This window comes from Eublepharis macularius, chromosome 15, assembly GCF_028583425.1.
Source record: "Eublepharis macularius isolate TG4126 chromosome 15, MPM_Emac_v1.0, whole genome shotgun sequence".
NCBI classification, from domain to species: domain Eukaryota; kingdom Metazoa; phylum Chordata; class Lepidosauria; order Squamata; family Eublepharidae; genus Eublepharis; species Eublepharis macularius.
The window spans coordinates 18,008,908-18,031,881 of record NC_072804.1 but is presented as its reverse complement, the minus strand read 5'-3'; the positions used below and the strand labels follow the sequence as shown (position 1 = coordinate 18,031,881).

General features: G+C 42.3%; 1 protein-coding gene across 2 annotated transcripts in view; it reads right to left on the bottom strand.

Moving 5' to 3' along the window:
* LCORL (ligand dependent nuclear receptor corepressor like) overlaps positions 1-22,974 on the bottom strand; it is a 119,678-nt gene that overhangs the window by 39,920 nt on the left and 56,784 nt on the right. For both annotated transcript variants that reach the window (XM_054999460.1, XM_054999458.1), the window contains exons 3-5: positions 20,052-20,131; positions 19,695-19,824; positions 12,960-13,214 (exon numbers count right to left, since the gene is read on the bottom strand). In XM_054999460.1, coding sequence (XP_054855435.1) covers positions 12,960-13,214; positions 19,695-19,824; positions 20,052-20,131 — 465 coding nt within the window. The remainder of the gene's footprint in view (positions 1-12,959; positions 13,215-19,694; positions 19,825-20,051; positions 20,132-22,974) is intronic.

Here is a 22,974-nt window from a genome sequence, read left to right as displayed (position 1 = left end):
TGATGTAATCCGCCCTGGGCCTGCTTTTGTGGGGATGGCGGAATAAAAGTCAAGAATAAATAAATAAATAAATAATAAAAAATTCCTCTTTAAGGGTGTATTTTAAAAGTAAAAATCCTATTCATTATTTTTGGGCATTCATTTAGGGCATGATCCAGTAAATGTTACTTATATTTAAATTTCAGTGATTTCTATGAATACTAAGTAAATTCTGACTGAAATCAGTGGTATGTGAACAGCTTAACTTCAGCTGGATCACACCCTTATTTATTTTACAGAGGGTTCATTAGGATTGAATTTCAAGTATGATTCGTATCTTTTACGCAAAAAATTGATCGAAACTTTGGAAAGAACTTACCTGAAGGTTTCTTCTTGTAAGGATGCCAAGCAACTCTCAAAAGACTTCGCTTCAGAAGTTAAAGTTATTTATTGATAAGATGCCAGTTTCATGCTCTTATGCCATCCTTGCTAGGACTGGCAGCTACAGACAAGCCTAAAACAGATAAAATTTCCCCGCAGCTACCCCCCTCCTTCTAGTCCTCAACGCTGGAAGCAGGAAAACAGGCCATAGACTTCTTAAGGCCAGAGATTACAGCAGGAATCAACAACCACTTCCCATTCTCAGTTTCCCACCCGTGACAGGATCACAGACAGAATCACTACAACAGCATCAGCTTCAGCTGCTGGGGTATGACAGGTGATCCTGAGCACCTGACATCCTGCCCCTGGAAGATCAGTCCCCCCCCCCCGGGCTTCTCTGGGTATTTTCTATGGAAAGCTTGAACCAACCTCGTGGCTCTCACATCAGTGGACCTAACCATTCAGCCTGGATTTTTGAAAAATGTTTCCATTGAATTAGATAATACGGCACTCCCCTCTTCCACTTAAGAGTCCAAAATGAGCTTGACCTCTTGATGGGGCTGTCTGTCTATAAAGATAGGAGGTAAGGCTATGGGGTCCGGGTGCCACTGGTCAGGTCCAGGGTCCTTCTTGAGAAGGCTGAAATGTAAAACTGGATGTACATGCTTCAAATTCTTTGGCAATTCTAGTTCAACAATAACGTCATTGATCATACGTTTCACCTGAAAAGGACCCAGATACTTCCATCCTAGTCTTTTTCTGGGTTGTGTTCCTCCCAAGTTCTTTGTGGATATATAAACACTGTCTCCCACCTTCAGATTCCAAGGGGGTGAACGCTTCTTATCTGCTTGGATTTTGTAAGCACGTTTGGCTCTCTCCAATGTTGGTTTTACTACATCCCATTGTGAAACAATTCTTGTCCACCAATCTTTTAAACCCCCTCCCCCTCACATCTGGGTCTGTACTTAGCATTGGAATAGGCTTCCCTTCAAACCCTTGAGTCACTTGGAAGGGCGTTTTCCTCGTGGAGCTGTGTAGGCTATTATTGTAGCAATATTCTGCATAAGGCAAGAACTTCACCCAGTCACCTTGTTGATAGTTGATATAACATCTCAGGGATTGTATCTGAGTAGTAGGTTCTGTTTCTCCATCCGTCTCGGGATGATGACTGGAGCTCAACCCGTTACCTTCATAAGCTCCTACCAAAATCTGGCAACAAATTGGCCCCTCCCCCATCAGAGATTATCTTGTTTGGAAAAGAGTGTAAATGTACCATGTTCTGCATGAACGGACTAGCTAGTTTCTTTGCTGTGGGAAGTTTGGAGTAAGGAACGAAATGTTCTTGTTTGGAGAATAAATCAACTATGACCAAAATTAGTTTTTCCCTTGGAGGGGGGAAGATCAGTGAAAAAATCCATGGAGATGGTGGACCAAGGTCATGGGGGGGGGGTCCTCTAGTGGCTGTAAGAGACCTGGAGGCTCCCCCCACCCCAGTTTTTCCCCATTAAAAAAACTGGGCAGCTGGACACATACTGGGATATGTCTTTTCTCATTCCTGGCCAACAAAATTTTTTCTGTGTTAAATGCAAAATTTTAACAAACCTCAAGTGCCTCGCTGTTTTGTCATCATGGCATTTTATTAAAACCTCCTTCCTCAGGGCTGCTGGTATGTATAATTTGCCCTGCTTCTACCAGAACCCCCCTCCCCCTTCTACAGAGACTCCGTAAACTCTTGTAAAAAACCCCTCCTCCATTTCCTGTTGTTTTTGACTGTCTCCAGCCAGGATTTTGAGGGGGAAGAGAGTTTCTGTGCTTGCCAGTGCATCAGTACTGCCCTTGCTGTGTGGGGGTGAAGAGACTGTCAACAATTTCCTCCCTCCTGCTTTCGTGTTGTGGGAGGTGGGATAGAGCATCTGCCAGGAAATTTGATTTCCCCAGGAGGTGCTTGAATGTGAATTGACGTTTGGAGAAGAATTCTGCTCATCAGAGCTGCTTTGCTCCCAACTTGCGGGATGATTTAAGCACTTCAAGGTTTTTATGATCAGTCCAAATCTCAAAGGGTATTTTTGCTCCTTCCAGCCAATGTCTCCAAATGGACAGGGCTAACTTAACATCTGCAGCCTCTTTGTCCCAAACAGACCAGTGTGTCTCTGTCCCTGAAAACTTTTTGGATACATAGGCACAGGGGTTTAGCTTTCCATTAGAGCCCTCCTGTAGAATCACCCTCCCCTATCACGACATCACTTGCATTTACTTGCACAATGAACTTTTTATTCTCATCTGGGCGGCATAACAGAAGTTCAGAGGTGAACAGGGTTTTTAATCTTGTGAATGCCTGCTAGTATTCAGTGGTCCAGTCTAGTTTAGCGCTTGGTTTCAAATTTTCTGGTCCTTTCCCTTTCGTTTTTATCAAGTCAGATAAAGGCAGGGCACTTTGTGCAAAGTTCTTAATGAATGGTTTGTAAAAATTTGCAAAGCCCAGAAATGACTGTAATTGCCTTCCTGTTATAGGAACCTCCCACCCCAGCACTGCTTTAATCTTGGCTGGATCCATTCCCAGCCCGACCTTGGAAACTTGATATCCCAGAAAGTCCAGCTCTTCTTTGTGAAATACGCACTTTGGTAATTTAGCATACAGGTGATTCTTATACAGGGTGCCCAGAACTTTCCGCACCAACTTTAAATGCTCTTCATAATTAGTGAAATAAAGTAGAACATCATCCAAGTAAACCACCACTCATTTGTATAAATATTTATGCAATACTTCATTGATCAGGTTCATGAAGACTCCAGGTACCTCTTGCAAGGCAAATGACATAACCAAATATTCACATTGTCCCAAAGGGGTGTTAAATGCAGTCTTCCACTCATCCCCCTCTGAATACACACTCTGAAGTAAGCAGCCCTTAAGCCCAGTTTAGTAAAAATCTTCCCTTTAGCCACTACTCCAAGCAAGTCTCTAACGGGCATTTGACAGAGAAACTGTATTAATTCCTCTGTAATCAGTGCACAATCTCAAGCCTCCATTCTTCTTCTTATGGAACAGCACCGTGGTGGCATGAGGAGAACTTGCAGTTCAGATAAAGCCCCTCTCAAGGTTTTTCTCGATGAACTTGAGGAGCTCCCCTCTCTTGGCTGGGCTCATAGAGTACAGCTTCCGCTTAGGAAGGTTCTACCCAGGGATTAGTTCTCTGCCTTGGCCTCCCAGCCAGGCTGCTCCGGGATCCCAGCTCTCTCTCGGGCCAACTTTTTCTCACCCCCTGGCATTCTGTGGCGACGTGGCCCGCCCTGCCAATCTTTAGGCACAAACCTTGATTCCTCCTCCTCTCCATCTCGCCTGACGGGATTGATCCTCTCATGTGGGGCTTGTCTCCTCTTCTGCTCTCGCCAGCTCTACGCTGTTGGCCAGCTTGGTGTTGTAAGCGAAGCAGCTTTACAACCTCCTCTCTGTTTTCAATCTCACACACCAGTTGGATCCGCCCCAGCAGGGTCTGTGGGTTATCTTGCACCATGGCTTTGGCTAACAAGTCTGGGTTCAAGCTAGCACGGAAAAGCTTCACCTTCACTGATTCAGTCCAGTCTTGTACCTTAGCAGTGCACTTCAGTTTAGTTCTCGCTGTCTCGTCAAGAGGATCTGCGTACTGCGCCCACATTGCATGCATGAAAGCACTCACACTCTGCAGCTCTGGGGCTTTAGCTGTGTAGAGAATCACATACCATTTGACCACTTCTCCTCCCAATTGGGAGCCCAAGTAGCAAACCTAGCTGGCTTCATCAAGGAAGGTGTGACCACTCTCTAGAACTTGCACTAGAAAGTATCCCAACTCCTCTGGATCCCCCTCAATGTGGGCTTCTAGTTTCTGTAGTCCCCACTGTGGCTGAGGCGGAGAGCAGGCAAAAGCCCAGCTGGCACTCCTGCTGGGCGCACAGGTTAACCCCCATGGCACTGGAGTTCCTTGCTCATCTGGGGGTGGATGGGCAGTTGGGCTTGGTGGCGCCTGAGCTCCTTGCCCGTCTGGGGGAAGGGTAGGCAGCTGTCCTGGCAGCACTTGGGCGGCTTGATCCAGTGGGCCAGGTTGAAGGCCGCCTTCATCATCTGCTGGATATTCTCCATAAAGGCATACAAGTCACATCTCATCTCCCCCATCTCGGCTCAGATCTCTTGCACTTTTGTCACTGGAGGGTGCTTCCAGCATTCCTCTTCCTCCGTAATCCTCAACACCTTCCCCATCTCCTTCAGGGAACTCATCCCATTGGAGCAGACTCAGTCAGTGGAGCTGAGCCCTTCAATGATCTCTCGTTTCCAGCTCCCTCCTGGCTGACGCCACTCACGGAGTCCATTGCACCGAAGACCCCTCCATCCAGGAGCTGTAGTCATGAAGCAGCCAGGAAACACCGGTGTGGGGCCTTGCCCCGGCTCCAGCCTACACCCTTGCGTTGGGCCCATGCTGTTTGGCAGGGTCTTCAAGGCTTCCCTCAGTTGGCTCTGCAGCACCGGTCCCCTTGCCTCCCTCAGCAGCCATGGCTCAGAGTTAGGAATCTACGGTGATTCAGGTCTGAATGTTAAAGCAGTCCTAGCAATCTGTAAGGTTGCCAGGCAACTCTCAACAAACTTCACTTCAGAAGTTATTTAAAGATGCCAGTTTCATGCTCTTATGCCATCTTTGCTAGGACTGGCGGCTACAGATAAGCCTAAAGCAGATAAAGGTTCCCCATGCTACCCCCCTCCTTCTAGTCCTCAATGCTGGAAGCAAGAAAACAGGCTGTGGGATTCATAGAGATCAGAGATTACAGCAGGAATCAACAACCACTTCCCGTTCTCAGTTTCCCAATCCCAGTGAGAGAATCACAATGCTACCAACAACCAAGGGGAAATCCCCACTGGAGGTCTAACAAAATTATCTACACACTCATGAACAACTTAATATAGGACTTTTTGTATAACTAAATATTTTACATAGGTGTAATGTGCTTAAAGTGCTCTGTACATATAAAAAGATAAATGTGAATACAATTACTATTACAAATTTAATAGTAATTGTATTTGCATTTATCTATTTATATGTACAAAACAGTTAAAGCACATTGCACTTTCTATATAAAATATTTAAATAGTTATAAAAAAATCCCTATATTAAGTTATTCATGAATGTGTAGATAATTTGTTAGACCTCCAGTGGGGATTTCCCCTTGGCTGTTGGTAGCTTTTTGGGTCCTGGAGGAGCCTTCTTAGTGTTTGTAGTACAGAATCACTACAACAGCATCAGCTTCCGGGGTATGACAGGTGATCCTGAGCACCTGACACTTATCTTCAGTGGGGCGAAGGCATCCATACTGGTTAGTCACACCTCCTCTCACTCCAGACAGGGCTATGCAAATTTTTGTGTACACCTTCCTGGGATCATGTGTGTGCATCCTCTCCAGACATAAAATAGCCTAGCTCAGGATGTTCATTTCAATCTTTTATTATAACAATTTTTTTAAAACTTAGAACTCCAAAAACAGAGTTATAGTTCTTTTTCCTTAATACTGTTTCTTACCTGCAACCGAATGAAATCCTGCAACTTGGGTAGGAGAACTGGATGCATTCACCCCACTGAAGAGAAGAAACCTTCAGGTAAGTTCTTTCCAATGTTTCATTCTCCTTTAATGGGCATCCATACTGGTTAGGTAACCAAGCATAGCTCGGGTGGGAAAAACTTAATTACTGTTCCAGCACTCTTTGGAGTACCCGTCTCCCAAATGCAGCTTCTACAGAATTTTGCTGATCAATTCTATAGTGCTTAACGTAAGTGTTAAAGGATGACTATGTCACCGCTCTACAAATCTCCTCTACAGGATCCCTGGTACAAAAAGCAGCCGGTGTGGCTGCTGTCCTGGTGGAATGAGTTGTTACACCTGTGGGGGCTCTGAGGCCTTGGACCTAATAGGCCTGGCAAATGCACATTCTTATCCAAAAGGCTATGGATGATTTTGAAATTTTTTGCCTGAATTTGTGTCCCATGGGAGACAAAAAAGGAGTCAGGTTTTCTGAGAGTGGCTGTTCTTTTTATATAGATACAGAGTTCTCTCCTGATGTTTAACTTATGCCATAAAACCTCCTTAGGATGTTTAGGTTTAGGGCAGAATGAAGGAAGCGACAATTGCTGATTGATGTCATAAGGGGAGAGTACCTTTGGGATGAAGGAAGGATCAGTTCTAAGTACCACTGAATCCTTATGAAAGATACAAAGTTCCTTTTGTATTGAAAGGGCCCCTAGCTCTGACACTCTTTTCAAGGTAATAGCAACTAGGATGCAACTTTCCAGGACATAATGTTTAATTCTGCAGTTAGTAAGGATTCGAAAGATGCTTTTATGAGGGCCTGTAAATCTTTGGACAGACTCCATGCTGGAAATCTGTGTTGTACAGAGGACGCTAGTTGTGCTGTCCCCTTTATGTAATGTCTGATTTGCTTATCAGAGGCTAAGTTACATAATCCGCTGTTGCTAAGTACAGCGGCAAGGGCCGCCACTTGTCTCTTTAATGTATTAGGTCTTATACCTTTTTTCAACCCGTATGTAGAAACTTAATAATGACCTGTCTAGACAGGTTCCACGGATCCTTATTCTGGCTAGTAGACCAAGAATAAGTTGCCCATGATTAGTTGTATATTTTCCTAGTGGTGGGTTGTCTGGTCTGGAACATAATGCCTGTGATTTCTCTAGGCAATCCTAACAACAGCAACAGCAACAACAACATTCAATTTATATGGATCTAGATGGTATACGGGTCCCCGGGACAGTAGACTGTCTGTGATCGGAAGCCTCTATGGCCTCCTGATTGACATCTATATCAGTTCGGAAAATCACATTCTCCTCAGCCAGGACGGAGCTAACAGAATGTCTGCTTTTTCCTGCCTTATCTCGGCCAACATTCTGCTGGTGATCAGCAGTGGAGGAAAGGCATAAAGTAGGCCTTTCGGCCAGGTCTGATACAGGGCATCTGTCCCTTCGGCCTCACTCTCATCAAACCTGGACAGGAATCTTGGTACTGGTTCTTGGCAAATGCAAACAGGTCTATCACTGGCGCTCCATAATGTTTTATTATGACTTGGAACACTTGGTCGTTCAGAGACCACTTGGCCTGGTCCACATCTTGCCTGCTCAACCAGTCGGCCTGTGTGATTAATGTTCCTTGGATATGCTGAGCCCATAGACCTTTTTTAGGTGTTTCTCTACTCATTGGAAAATCTGGATAGTTTCTTGGTGCAGAGGAAGGGCTCTTGTTCCTCCTTGACAGTTTGTGTGTGCTCTGGCAGTTATATTGTCCATCCTTACCAGCACAGACTTCTCTTGAATCTGTTTCTGAAAGGCTAGCAACACCAGTTTTATTGCTCTGAGCTCCAGCCAATTTATGCTGTTCAGTCTCTCTGTTGGGGATCACTTCCCTTGAACTACCTTTTCTAAGCAGTGGGCTCCTTAACTTCTCAGGCTGGTATCTGACATTACTATGATTTGATGAGTCTGGCAAAGGGGGACTCCTTGCGATAGATTGGACAGAGATATCCACCATTTTAGAGAGTGCTTTAATGCAGTAGTCAGCTTGATGCTTCTGTGTCTTTTTTCCTTTATGTCCCTTTGGTAAGAGATCAGCATCCACTGCAGCATTCTCGTGTGGAATTTGTCCCATGTCACTAAGTTTATTATAAATATGAGAAGTCTCAAAAGTTGTGCTAGTGTCATTATGTATGCTCTCTTTTGACGCAGCAGAGTCATAATTAGGTTTTTAATTTTTGTCTGTCTTTCCAGGGGCAGGTAAACCTTTGCTACTAGTGTGTATATCTTGACTCTCAGGTGTATTAAACTCTCTGATGGGAACATCTGACTCTTTTGAGCGTTTATCAGAAACCCATGGTCTTGGAGAAAATGAACTACTGTCTGTATGCGCGAACTGCACCACTCCTTGTCTGGTGCCCTTATGAGGATATCGTCCAAATAGGGTTACGTATGCATCCCTTGTTGTCTTTAAGGCTGCCACCAAGGTAATCAGTACTTTGTAAATCCTCAGTGATGAGGATATTATACTATTATACAACACTATTATACTAATAGTGTTGTTCAGGACTTTTTTTCTGGGAAAAGAGGTAGTGGAACTCAGTGGTAGAACTCAGGACCGCACAATGATGTCACTTTGGGTCAGCTGGAACAAGGGGGGAGTTTATTAAAGTTTAAATTGCCCTCAGAGAAAATGGTCACATGGCTGGTGGCCCCGCCCCCTGATCTCCAAACAGAGGGCAGGGCCACCGGCCATGTGACCATTTTCCAGAGGTGCCAGAACTCCGTTCCACCACGTTCCAGCTGGAAAAAAGCCCTGGTTAGGAGGTTTTGGGGGTTTTTTGGCAAGCAGTTCCACATCACACATGAACTGAACCCAGTTTTGCTCTGCCACCCACCAGCACCAGCTACCATTAAAGGCCTTGTCTCTTCACTCATTCTACAGGACATGAAAGCCAGTCTGCCACAAAGAACACAATGCCCACAACCTGACAAGAGGAAAGTGGAAGAGAATCTAGGTGTTTCCCACACACCCCAACGTGTCACTCAGAAAGGCCTGCTTAGAGGCAAGCCTGTGTATGCTCCTTATTAACGGAGACACGAATTTATATACGTCTTAAAATTCTGTCCTGGGAACAGCCAGGGCTTTTTTTCTGGGAAAAGAGGTGGTGGAACTCAGTGGTGGAACTCAGGACTGCACAATGACATCACTTTGGGTCAGCTGGAACAAAGGGGGGTTTTTTAAAGTTTAAATCGCTCTCAGTGAAAATGGTCACATGGCTGGTGGCCCCGCCCCCTGATCTTCAGACAGAGGGGAGTTTAGATTGCCCTCCGCGCCTGCACAGAGGGCAATCTAAACTCCCCTCTGTCTGGAGATCAGGGGGCGGGGCCACTGGCCCTTTGACCATTTTCAAGAGGTGCCGGAATTCTGTTCCACCGCATTCTGGCTGAAAAAAAGCCCTGGTGTTGCTCCCTGAAGGCAAACCAAAGGTACTTCCTGGATGATGGATGTGTGAGGATGTGCAGGTAGGCTTCCTTGAGGTCTAAGAACATTAGGAAGTCTCCCTGTTGTATTGACTGTAAAATGGACTTGGAATTTTTGTCACATCACCCAGAGATTGATGTCTTTTATGTTCAATATAGCCCTCCAGTTCCCTGATTTCTTGGGGGCTAAAAAGAGGACAGAAAATGCCCCTTGGAAACGTTGTTGAAAGGAGACAGGCTATATGGCCCCAATTTCCAGCAGGTGTTGTATTGCCTCTGCATCAGGTCTGCTTTGTTTATATCTTGGGGTATTGGTGACTGAATAAACAACGTGGGGGAAGAGTCGAAAATTGAATCTTGTACTATGGATAATATCCATCAATCTGTGGTGGTCTTTTCCCAATTGTTGGTAAAAAGTGAAAGCCGTCCCCTAGTCCTGGAGTCATCCTGGATTGGGGGAGGTTTTTTGTTTCTCCTTTGGAATTTAGACTCGTAAGTAAATTGCCTTCCAGGTCTTGATTCCCTGTTGTCACTGGTTCTGTAGGAACAAAAGGACTGAAAGGATTTTGCTTTGTAGTCCTCTTTATTAGAGGACGTAGATGGCATAGGCTTCTTCTTTTCCTTAGTTTCAACCAGGACTTTATCACGTGCTCTTTCTCTGAAGAGCAGTCAACCTGAATATTTTTCAATGGATAGGTTAGACTTAGATCTACCTTTCAGTGTTTCAGCCAGAGTTCCCTCCTTACAACGTTTGCTGCTTGGGCTCTAGCTCAAAACTGGATGCTGTCCTGTGAGGCGTCCAAAGCACACTGGGGAGCTCTCTTAATCTTTAGCAGAGACCTTTTTAGAGCCAGTAGATCTGGTTCAGGCTGTTGTAGTGGGTCATCTGTCCAGATTACTACTGCACAGGTGAAATTAGAAAGAACTACCAAAGCTCTTATTGCTAGCAAAGCCACCTCATGTAATTTTTCGTTTTAGTACAGATTTGTTCTTTTTGTCCATTGGGTCCTTCAATACATTATCCCTGTCTTTTGACACTCTTTTGCTTGAGTGTAGTGCCACTACAGGAGCATCCACTAGGGAGACTTTAAGATCCTCCATGATCCTACTGGGCGGCAAAGTGTAAAACCTCTTTGCAAACTGATTGTAGAGTAGACCTGCATCCCGGTATGGACCATTCTGAATATATAACTTCATCAAAGTTTTCAGGAAAAGGACAGCCTAACACCTTTTGGGGTGGCTTTTTAAATCCTCTAGAGTCCAGAGCGGGATGGGCAGTTTCTGGAGTTTTTTCCTGGTTGGGGTAATTTAAAGTGGTAACCACCTTTTTAAGCAGCCTTTGTAAGTGCTCTGGCTGGAACAGCCTGGTTGAAATATCTGTCACGTCCAATTCCACCCCCAACCACTCTCCCTCCTCCCTATCAGATGTCATGATAGCTGAGAGGTTAAAAGATAAAAGAGTCCTCTGTGCCGGAGTCCTGTCTTAGAGAGAGAGAACTCCCTGTCTGAATGTGTCTGTGAACCTTTGTGGGATGGGGAGCGGATGGGGATCTGACTCTGTCCGATCTGACCCTCTTAGCACTTTTATTTGAAGCTCTGTCACGCTTACACCCAGGCTGCATTCTTTCTGGAGCTGATGAGGTAGAAGAGTCTGAGGACTCTGAAGCTGTGGAGATAGAGGGGCTGCATGCTCAGGAGGCATTTTCTAATCTCTGCACATTCACCCGCTGATGATCTGCTACCCCTTGCTCCCTCTTGATCAAATCCAATTCTCCCTTCTGCTTCAGGGAAATAAGTTTATGCTGGGGCCCACAACTTGTGAAGAGTTTATCCAGGCCGTATTCAAACCTGCATCATCCACTCCATAGGGGGTGGTCTGAAAAGAGCAGTAAAAAATGGCACACTCACCATATTTGTTGCTCCTGTTGTAGCCAGTGCCCCCAAAATGGCTATCTGAGCTTGCCAGAGAGACAGCATGCCAGGAAATCCCAATTTTGCGGTCTCGGCCTGCCAGAAAGGGATCGAGGGGGGCTAGAGCCATTGGATGAGGTATTGTCTCACCACCCACTTGGCTGATAACGCCTGGTGTGAAGGCAGTCCAGCTCAGCCTGGTGGCCTCCACATCACCAAGAAGTTGACCCTCCTTGCCTTTCCCATGATGGCTGATGGCTCTGGTTGTGCTGATGATGTTGGTGAGGGCAAGGCAGATCTGATCAAGGAGAGATCCAAGGCCTCAGAAACTCCTGATGGGTCAGCTTGTACCACTGTGGAACCAGCACCTCTTGTTTGCCCATCCCCTTTGCCCGAGGCCTCAGATGGGGAGGGTTTGTCCTTCACACGTTCTCTTCTCCATAGACTCAGGGTCCTGGATCCTTTGGGGGGGGGAGGGGATTACTCTCTATCACTGCCTGTCTGGGCAACTGGGTAGCTTCTTCCCACTTTTTTCCTTCTAGGTAGTTAGAGCTAAGTTCTAGCATCCTCCTGGAGCAGCAGGGCTATTCAAACTGAAGGGACGCACATGAACGATCCCAGGAAGGCACACACAAAAATTTGCATAGCCCTGCCTGGAACAACAACGTGACCTAATCGGTATGGATGCCTTCCCCCACTGAAGAAGAAGGCCAATTGCAACATGAATTCGCTGGGAGGGAGTGTTTCCCCACAAAAATAATATTGGCATAGTGCATTTTAGAGATATGACCAAAGCTAAATTTTTGCCCAACTATGTTTTACATTTTTGGTTTGTGATAGATAGTATATTTAGTAGAAATGCAGTAATTCAGACTTCATACTGACTAGCCATGGACTCCAAACAGTACTTTCCAAATGCCAATAAGCAAACATCCTAGTGGAGTATACTACGACATATGAGGAGTTGCAATACACATGCAGCCAGCCTGCTGCACAGGAGAGGCCTATATCAGAACCTGATTTTGGGGTTTCAACACTACCTTTGCAGCAGTTTATTGGGCTTCTAAGACCACCAGAGGCAACACAAGAGAATTGGTCTTAGTGCTTCTTTTGTGCTGTAACAGGGAGGATATGTGCAGGAATCTCTCCCATCTGCTGCTTCTTTCCCCTGGGCTCTACAGTCTAAAAGATGTACCAGCATCAAGAGAAAGTGTGGATGGTGGAAGAGATGGATGGTCACCTGTGACTGTTTCTGCTGTGAACTGCCCTGATCTACTGACTGCCTATAAGTACAGAACTCTAACATGCACACTGAGTTATCCTTTCCTAAGAGATTACTTACCCCTTTCAAATATTCATTTCAATATGCACCAGCAAAACAATGCATATGCAATTCTAGAACGTCATAAAAAGACCTGTGATACCTTTGGGTTGAAACATCAAACTTTCAAATCTACTTAGGGAGAAATCCTAAGCAGTTCTACTCAAAAGTAAATCCTAGTTTATTCAATGGGTTTGCTCCCAGGAAAGCATTCTTAGGACGGCAACCTTACTCTACTATAAATTATCATTTTTTAAAAAATAAATTCGAAGTAATTTAAAATGGATCTGGATCTTATGAAGCTCATTTCCAGTCAAGTCAAATGAACAACAACAAAAGATATTTACCTGGCTGAGTACTCTGCTCTTGTGTTCGATTCACAGTGAGGTCTAGAGGGCTATCCTGTTCTTCCTGAAGTGAATTATCCGTTTGGTTCATTTGGATACTTTTACATATCAGACTTGTTTCATATGATGAACCGTTTCTATTTTCTTGCATTTTACTACTTTTTGAAATGTATTCAATTGCAAATTGACGGATCATCTTTTTCATTAATTCCTGAGCAACTAGGGGAATGTTAGGATCACAGTTCTGAGGAAGATCTAGAGGGAAAAAACAGCATAACACACACAAGAATTAGAATAAAGTTAGAAAAATAAAATAACACTTTCTTTCTGCAACAAAACTCACTGATGCTGTGGAGTATTTATGAACTTGTCACTTGTCAGTCTGCTCAATAATTCTCACTTATTGAAATAACAACTAATTCCCTTCTTACTTTGAGTACTGTTGGTTCAAAGTTAAAGGCCTCCCATAACCCAAAAAGCTGAGTACAAATGTATACATAGTCAAAGTTTTTCCCACAAGTTGCACTACAGCATCTCCAGGACGAAAATAGTCAGACTATAATTTGCATGAAAAATTATTCAGCTCTTCTACATAATACTGGCAGAGAAAGGCCTGAACTGCACATACACTTCCAAAGCATACACCCCCATGGCTTCTCTGAATTGCATCTGATATTACTTCCTTGATAAAGGGGGTTGGATCCAGCACAAAATTTGAGATGCTTCAAGTTGATGTGGCAAGAATTGAACCTGAGCCTTTCTGCATGAAAAGCAGCTCTCTGTCACTGAGCCACAGCCTCTCACTTAATTGGAACCTAACCATAGGAACTGAAAAATGTATTAAGCAGAGATTTAGTTTACATGAGGTGTATGGAGTTTTCAGAGCATTCTATTAATCAAGCACAATGGAAGACTAAGGAGAATCTTTATGCAATACAAGAGCTGAAAACCAGATACAAGTCAAATTAATAGCTCCATTGCTTATTAAGACTGTAACACACACATGTAAAATATGTGTACATGCCATACTCATCATGGTGCACATCACAGCAATCCATGTATAAGGGAGCAGGATAACCTATGGGTCCCATCCCAAGTATTGAAATGATAATGAATGAAGCCGTTCTAAGGACCAATGGCTTGCTGCAACAGGAAGTACACAGTGCCTAACAGTGGGGTGGATTCTACCCCTATCCTACCACTTCACTGAACAAACATTATTTAACTATTTATTATAGTATTTATACACAACCTTTTCTTTTGGATAAGGTTTGAAGCCTTCCTCCAAATTATGAAAATTGAAGCTGTGCAAATGAAGATAATGTCTGTCTTTTCCTGAAAGTTAAAGGAGTTAGAGTACATGTATTTAATGGATCAGAGGCAGGACCTCATTATACTCAGAGAAGTGGTGTGACATACTGCTTATTTTTCTGTTATTCTATATATGCTGGTGAAAGACTTTCTTAGAAAGCAAGGTGAGAGACAGTCACTAGACACTCATATGCTTCATGGCTGACCATGGCTTTGAATTTGGATTTTGCAATCCTATCTAACACCATTTAAGTGCAAGATGAATAATACGTTGAAATTAATATAATTGGATCAACTCAAATAAAGTAAGTGGTCTCCATGGCATCTAGTGGCCATGGAAACCACCAATGTGTTTCTTGGTGTCTTTCTTGCTTTCTGACCCTTGGACTTAAAATCCAAAGGGTCTTGAGAATGGTACAGCAAAAAAGCAAAACAAAAAAACCTTGACGAGCTGAGTTTATCCCAGGTAGATGTATCAGAGCTGTGTGTGTCCATGCTGTGGACATATTCACAGACTCTCTTATGACCCTTGGCTTGGAAATCTCTTCCCATAGCTGTTTAGGAAGCAAGACCTCCCCTTTCTTGGAAAGTTAAATGTAACAGCATCCCTAAAGCAAAGAGCTGGTTTTGGCTTTCTTCCCCCTCCTTGATGCAGGGGGTGTTTCAAAGAAAATACAAAAGGCATCACATTTGTATGTGCTGAAAGATCTGCTTGTAGTGATGGCTCAACAGTGCTGCCTGTGGCTACTGCCCTGAGCCGCTGCCTTTATTCACCACACACGTGAACTGCAGCATTTAATGCTCTTGCACTCCTTGTTCCCTGGGTATCTTAAACACAATACTGCAAACCATATAGTATTTACAGTGAAAAGGAAGGGTAAACGGCTCTGGCTCCTGAGTGGGATGGCAGCTAGGGTGAGGCACTGGTAGAGTTTGTTGCACCACAAAATTCTCAATGCCAAGGCTTTGCTTCATTGTAGAACCAATCATGGCTGCTTCCATCATAAGAGAATCTTTCAACATTTTGAAATCGACACAAATAATACAGCAGCCATTTTGTGGTGGATGTCACTGCCCTTTTCCCAAAATTCCAAAAGCTCCCATAGAATCAATAAGATTGGGGACCCCTGTTCTAGATGGTCATTAAATTAAAGAAAATTCATTTTGAAATTAATCCTCATTAACATCAAACACAAACATGTAAACAATTTAAAATGTAACATATTTTGTTTGTCCTAATGTTAGATGAGTTACCAATTACCACATCTTGAAATAAATGGGATCAGTTCCATGTAAATAATAATGAGGTTTTTTCGCATTAAAATTGCATTTTAATAAAATGTTTAGAAACTTTGAAGCTAAGTTTTAATCCATATTGATCTTTTTTATTACCATTTCACTGCAAGTTTGTCACAACAGAGCCTAGATCCTGACAGCCCTCATCTACTTTTCTATTTCTAAAACATTTTAATTTAAATGCCTTTTACATTCCGTTGAGCAGCAAGACATCAGCTTAATTCACTCTGACTGAACATGATGAGACCTGATGAACTGTTCCCCAGTTCTTTTCTTGCCACAGACAGCTCCCTAACCTTAACTTCTCACTTACAATAATGCACTACTGAACATGGACATGGACTCTGTGACCAGGGACTTTTAATAAATCAAGATGCAAACGTCGTCCCCATATACACTCTAAAAACGTAATCACCGAGCCTAACACTACCGTACTATCTAAGGTACTTTCATTTGCTCAGCCCCTAATGCTGTATATGTATCAACAATGCCCTTCGGTCTCTACATCAGACAAACTTACCAGTCCCTACACAAAGGAATAAATGGACAAATCTGACATTAAAAATCACAATACTCAGAAACCAGAGGGTGAACATCTTAATCTTCCAGGACATTCTACTGCTGACTTAAGAGTGGCAGTTCTCCTACAGAGAAGGTTCTAAGGGACATTATAATGCAAGACTGTGGAACCAGAATTCATTAAGAGGTTCAGGACAACAACAACCCCCCCCCCCCCAGTTCGGACTGAATAGGGACACTGGATTCATACTTCATTAAATATACTAATTTTCTGCATTTTTCACCTATATGTTCTTGCTTGAAACAAGCTGATCACATTTTGCATTGTACCTCTGCATCCTGACTCCAGCTGGCCCTTCTTGGTAACACCCCTCCCACCTTCTAGCCTGGATACAAGACTTGATGGATCTTTATTCTTTCAAATAGTAAGAATATCTTTATTCTTACTTGTATCTGAAGAAGTAACCTTTGACTCCAAAAAGCTTATACCTTGGAAAATTTCATTGGTCTCTAATGTGTTGTTGTTGTTATTAACAACAACAACAACAACAACAAAACAACAACAACAACATTCAATTTATATACTGCCGTTCAGGACAGCTTCACACCTACTCAGAGCAGTTTACAAAGTATGCTATTATCCCCACAATAACAAACACCCTGTGAGGTAGGTGGAGCTGAGAGAGCTCCTAGAAGCTGTGACTGACCCAAGGTCACCCAGCTGGTGTCAAGTGAAGGGGTGGGGAATCAAACTCGGTTCTCCAGATAAGAGTCCTGTGCTCTTAACCACTACACCAAATGGGCTCTCAAATTTTGTTTTGTTACTACAGTGTAACAAGGCTACCCACACAAAGCTTTTAATGCAGTTTACTACAATATAATTACAAAACCATCTAATAAACCAATATTAAAACAACACAAAACTAATCAAGGCTGATGAAAGTTATTAAAAAGCCATGCTGTCATGACACCCTTTCTCTCATGTAGTTAGATTATGCCTTAAACCTTCTTGTTCTTACATCCTCTGGGTAGATAATGCTGCCACCAGGAATTAAATTCCAAACTAATTAATTTTTCCCTTGAATAATGGACCCAAGTGTTAGGCTCCTTCGTGGGACTATATGGCCTTGAGGATAAGAATGGGATATACAGAAATCACACATATTCTGGGGCGGGGGGGGGGGGGGAACCCATGTGCAGAAGGGTGAACAAAAAAAACCCCCAAACAAACTTTATTATTGCATGAAGCATATTGATTTCACACTATTTCTTAAGCCTGATGGTTTCAAAGATAGTTATCTGTTCTTAAAGTTTCTTTACATAGGCTCAGTCACACAAAGTAATTTTCCACACAGGTCTTCTTCAAGAGAATAAACTTCACACAGACTTAGATTCACTGAGGCCTCCCCACAGAGCTTGCCTAATTTAGATAGATCAATCTGTCATTCAGATATACATAAGACTTTCTCAGGCACACACACAATTTGCCTGCTTTAGACAGAATGAATTTTCTCTCTCAGACACACACAGTTCAGGCTTCCACACAGGTTGCCTGACTGAAGTAGAAAGAGAATGCCCTCAGGCTTCTACACATGTCACCTGCTTTGCCCAGACTGAATATTTTCTCTCAGGGACACACAGTTCAGGCTTCACACAAATTGCCTGACTGGAATGAGAATCCCCTCAGACTTCCACACAGGTTGCCTGCTTTGCCCAGAAGGAATACTTTTCTCTCCGCTCAGTAAATAAAAAAACCTGCAGTTCACTCTGCCCCTAGAGTACTGCTACTGTCCAATCAGATTTCACTCCACTCACACTTCTCGACTCCACCCATACTCTCAGTCATTAACCAATCACCTCACTCACTTACCCCTCTGTTTCACACCCCCGCCACTCTTCTTCAGTAACACACCAAGCATTTAAAGAAACACACACAAACTTAAAATCATTACACATGCTAATAATAAATCTTGCTGTAACAAAATCTTTTTACATTGCCTTTGGAAATCTTGTAGATATGGGCTAAGAAAACAACCCTAAACACATTTGAAATCTTGGAAGAAGACTATTAATAAAACACATTTGAATCAATAGGATTTGTTTCTTAATACATTTGATTGGGACCAGGCTACAAGTCCAAATTTTGTTTTGGAGAACAGTCTCATGAAAAGATAACCACTACTTGTAGCAACATATTACAGTAAAATAATAGGGCACATTAAATATAGGATTAATTTATGGAACTTCTTATCTGCCAATTGGATCTATAACGCCAAAAGATAAGGCTGTTCTCGATTACAGTCACTAAATGAAGGTGGTCAAAAGACCATCGGGAAGGAAAATTCTACAATACTATAGTGCAACAGTTTATAAACCTTTTCAAGTGATTTTAACAATAATACATAATTACATCATATTACATATCATATCATTTTTCAACATTTTTCAGCAATCTTATTCATAATACATAGAGACAAGAGTCCTCTGCAAGAGGACCTGAGGGTGTGACAGCAATGCAGCAGGAAAAGTCTTTAAAGACTCAAAATAACGTGTCTTCTTTAGCTTTTTTCTTTTTTTTTCTTTCTTTTTTTTTCTTTTTTCTTTGGAAAGCACCGCTGGGCTTTCCAACTTTCATCTTTGGACCAGCCACGTACTTTTCCATCTTGGCATTTGAAAAATTTTAAAAAAGAAAAAAGAAAAAAGCTAAAGAAGACACGTTATTTTGAGTCTTTAAAGACTTTTCCTGCTGCATTGCTGTCACACCCTCAGGTCCTCTTGCAGAGGACTCTTGTCTCTATGTATTATGAATAAGATTGCTGAAAAATGTTGAAAAATGATATGATATGTAATATGATGTAATTATGTATTATTGTTAAAATCACTTGAAAAGGTTTATAAACTGTTGCACTATAGTATTGTAGAATTTTCCTTCCCGATGGTCTTTTGACCACCTTTATTTAGGAATTGGATCTATAACAGCTGTTGCTAGAAGAAAGAACAACAAGAAAATAATCAACTGGCTAGACATTTTTAGAAAGAGAATGTGGAACTAGATAGTCTAATATATTAAGGCAATTCTTAGGTTTGCAGTGAAATAACATTTTCCTCAGGACTTTCCTAATAGGACAAAAGTATGTCACAGGCTCATATGGGGACAAATGTTTGCAAAGTATACCTATGTACCAAAGCCACGTGAGGCTTTAAGCTGTAGCTACCATTGGAACGGGACTTGCTAAAAGGGAAGTTGAAACCTAGGTCTTCTGCATCCAGAAGCAATGCTCTATCGACTGTATTCCTCTGGTCCCTAATCAGGGGAAAACCCAATCACCAACAGAATCAGTGTATGTCAGTAAAATAAAAATACTGTCACGATATTGCTAGGTTTCAACACTACTAACAATTTAGAATTAATTAAGTTTGGCAAATCTATTCCTTTCACCTAAAAGAAGTTATTTGAATATTTTAACAAGAGAAAAAAAGTCTATAAATTGGTAAAATAAGCACAATTACATTGTGAAAATTGGGGAGTTAAAATGTATGAATTTTAGAGCGATGCTATTAAAAATGGCATTATACAACAATGTCACCAAACTAAATAAATAATAGTACCTTTCTTGCGAAAGAGTGCATTTAGGTAATTCTCTGCTTGGCATTCAATTTTATCAGTGTTGGACTGGCCCTGAGATGACAACTCCTCTGTAGGTGTGGACTGCAAAGAACCAATGACTGTTGTATGATCCTAAAAAGGAGAAAAACAACCCAACAGATCTAAAGGTTGAACATAATTTGGGAGATCCAAAAAAGTTGACAAATCCTATAAATAAATTAAATAAATAAACATGGATCTCCTTCATAAATTTAATTTTCAATAATTTATTTACAGACTTTAATAATGGAAATTCAAATAGATTGAAAAATATTACTCATAAAATATCTTTTTAAACAATTTATGGCACAAATACTTACACTGACTGTTTCTTTATGTAAATTACAAAACGAACATTTTTCATCCATAGACCAGTCAGTCACTTCTTCTGGTTCACAGTCTAGGGTAAAACATGTTTTAAATGCAAATTGTAAAAACACATGGTTAAAGCAGCTTAGAGTTTACTGTACTGTGTAGATAATTCCATTACAACTACTCTTAGGAACAGAGAATTTTAGACGGAATTAGTTCACATATCTCTGAAACAAAAAGGATTTTTAAAACTTTGTGCGATCCTAAGTTCTAGTCTTAGAAGAAAGTGCCCCCCTTCATTTATTCCCTAATGTACATAATTTTATACATTTCCATCCTTTCCTCCCACCACTTAAAAAACCATTTTCCTGACATCACACATTGCCCACTCACAGAGCTGTACAATTTTGCAACTACTTCCACAAAGTGATGGGACTCTGTCCTACAACCTGGCTCAAAGTTTGAAGCCTTCCTCCAACTTCAGAAGCTCTTGATAGGCCTGCTCCTTGGAAGTAGCTGGGATAAAAGTGTGATAAAAACTGCTGTTTTGCTCAAAGGAACAACAGCCCTGAAGCTCAGAGAGTCTGCTGAAATTTCCTGAAAAACACTGTTGAGGTTAGACCCCAAAGAAAAGTCTGCAGGTATGGCTCTCAATAGATCTCCTCCTTAGTTTAAAGCAGTCGTTTTCCTACCAGAAGAAATGAGGAAAACAGTGGACTGAGCCACTGGGTTATAATTCCCAGTGCACTAGTATATCACATCATAGTGAGTAGCAAAAGCATAACTCTGAAAGTACTAAACAAGAGGGGCACTTCTGAGAAAGGAGAAATGATTTCCACACACACCCTTGTCTCCACCCGTCTTCCTGCTGGCTGCCTCAGCTGCTGCCTGCTTGTCCTTGCCCCCATCAAATTTCACATGCCCTTTCGGAGAAACTCAAAATATTTCCTGAACTCCTGTAGATTGGTTTTTGAAATATCTGTGCGTGCTATTAACTTATGGATGGGTGGGGTTACTCTGCTTTTTAAAACTAAGATTTTCCTGCAAACATGTGTGGTTACTCGAGATTTGTAGAACCCTAAATTGCAGCTGGTTAGGGTGCACAGATTTAGCTATCTGCACAAGGGCTTATTGGCTATTAGATACAGTAATACTATCATGTTGCATTTTCAAGACCTCTTTATGTACAATGGACACAATTATCCAAAAGTTAATCACTTTGACATCCCACTGATTTAACAAGAGAGTTAATAACATGTTTAACTTTAACATTAATTGAAATTGAAATCAATGAGTTTTTAAATGCTTAACTCTGGAGAGAGTGTACTCTAAGTATATTAGGATAGTATACAGAAGACGCATGATTAAGTAGATCTCCTAGCCTTCTTTATTCTAACTAAAAAAATTAAGGCTACTTTCCCCATTCTTTGGAGGGCCTCTAAAACTAGCAACATGCACAACAAGTTTACAAAATCCATATAACTTTTTAAAAGCATCACAATAGTTCTATCAGAAAAACTATGCAAATAATAAAGCTCTGTGGATAAACCCTATTTTAAATGCTATTTCTTACAGCCTGGTAAGGTAAGTCTGTATTATAATTCTCTTATGGGGAATGTGTGTGTACAGGTATATAAGAAAGTGCACTGAAAGTTTAAAGCTACCAAGTTTATGTCTGAGGAAAATCTAAAGAAACAACAGCAGCATAAGGTGGTAAGTTTTTTCTTGCACGGTACCACTCAAGATTACAGCTGCATGATTATATATTTGAACAAACGGGGGACCAGAAATCTCACACCACCACACCATATGCCCTCCCTCCCCAAAAGTTCCATCTTTCTCTTCACTGGCAACCCCCACAACATTCCCTTTTCCTGCTTCCTTCTCCCCACCCACTAGTGCCCCCCACCCATCCCCAGTCTTCAGCTTTACCCCCTTGCCTCCTTCTGGCAGCGTCTCCTCAGATAAAGCATAGATAAGTTGCAAAAGTTGCATGGTGACCATTAGTAAGCCCAGGTAGCACAGTGGCTGCTGGGCCCAGTGATTCCTCCTCCGTCAAAGGGCATTAAGGGGTGTGACCTTTTCCAGGGCAGTTTTGACCTCCCAATCCACCCCTGCTCCACCCTCCTGCAAGACTTGGAAAGCTAAGCAACACTGTTGTGGCTACCTAGAAACACCAAAGCGGACACTGAGAGCTCAGTAGGCATTCTTTATTTAAGGATACAGATGGTGTTTCTATTATTCTGGAGAGTGTTAATCCCCCAATGTATTCTTTAAATTTTTTTTGTAAACCTGGGAATTCCTTCAAGATTTGAAGAAATCCCCTTGTCTGTTCTTAGCTTCATTTTGCCAGTCTAGTGATCATATAGTCTGTGGCTCAGTTTAGAATTAAACAGGATTGCACTTACCACTAGCTGTTGTTCATCAAGTGGTCTTCTGTGCAGTCCTACACTGGGACTATACATGCACAGGCCAGATGCAAAGAAGAGTTCCAGAGCTTTCTAGAAGATTAGAAACACCTCTCCTTCCTTTGGTGCTTTTTTGCCAAAAACAACACATGAACAGAAGAGGGGCATTATTCCCTCAGTTCTCTTCATGCCGCCACTGGAGCCCCCCCTCCCGAAACAGGTTCCAGAGAGTTCACAGCAGGACAGGACAGACTGATATATGTCTGCACAGAAGACCATTCAATGAACAACAGTTACAGGTAAGTGCAACCCTGTTTTCATCTTCATGGCTTCCGTGCAGTCCCACACTGGGAATGTAGCAAGTTCTCTTATTGAAGGAGCTGGGTGTGAATCTCTCAAAGTAAGAGACTATGGAGGACCTTCCCAACAGATGCTTAGTGTCTCACTGACAGGTGAACAGTCAAGCACTCGAGAGAGTGTGTGACAGCAGGATCCAAACAATAGCCTCAGTAGACTCTTACCC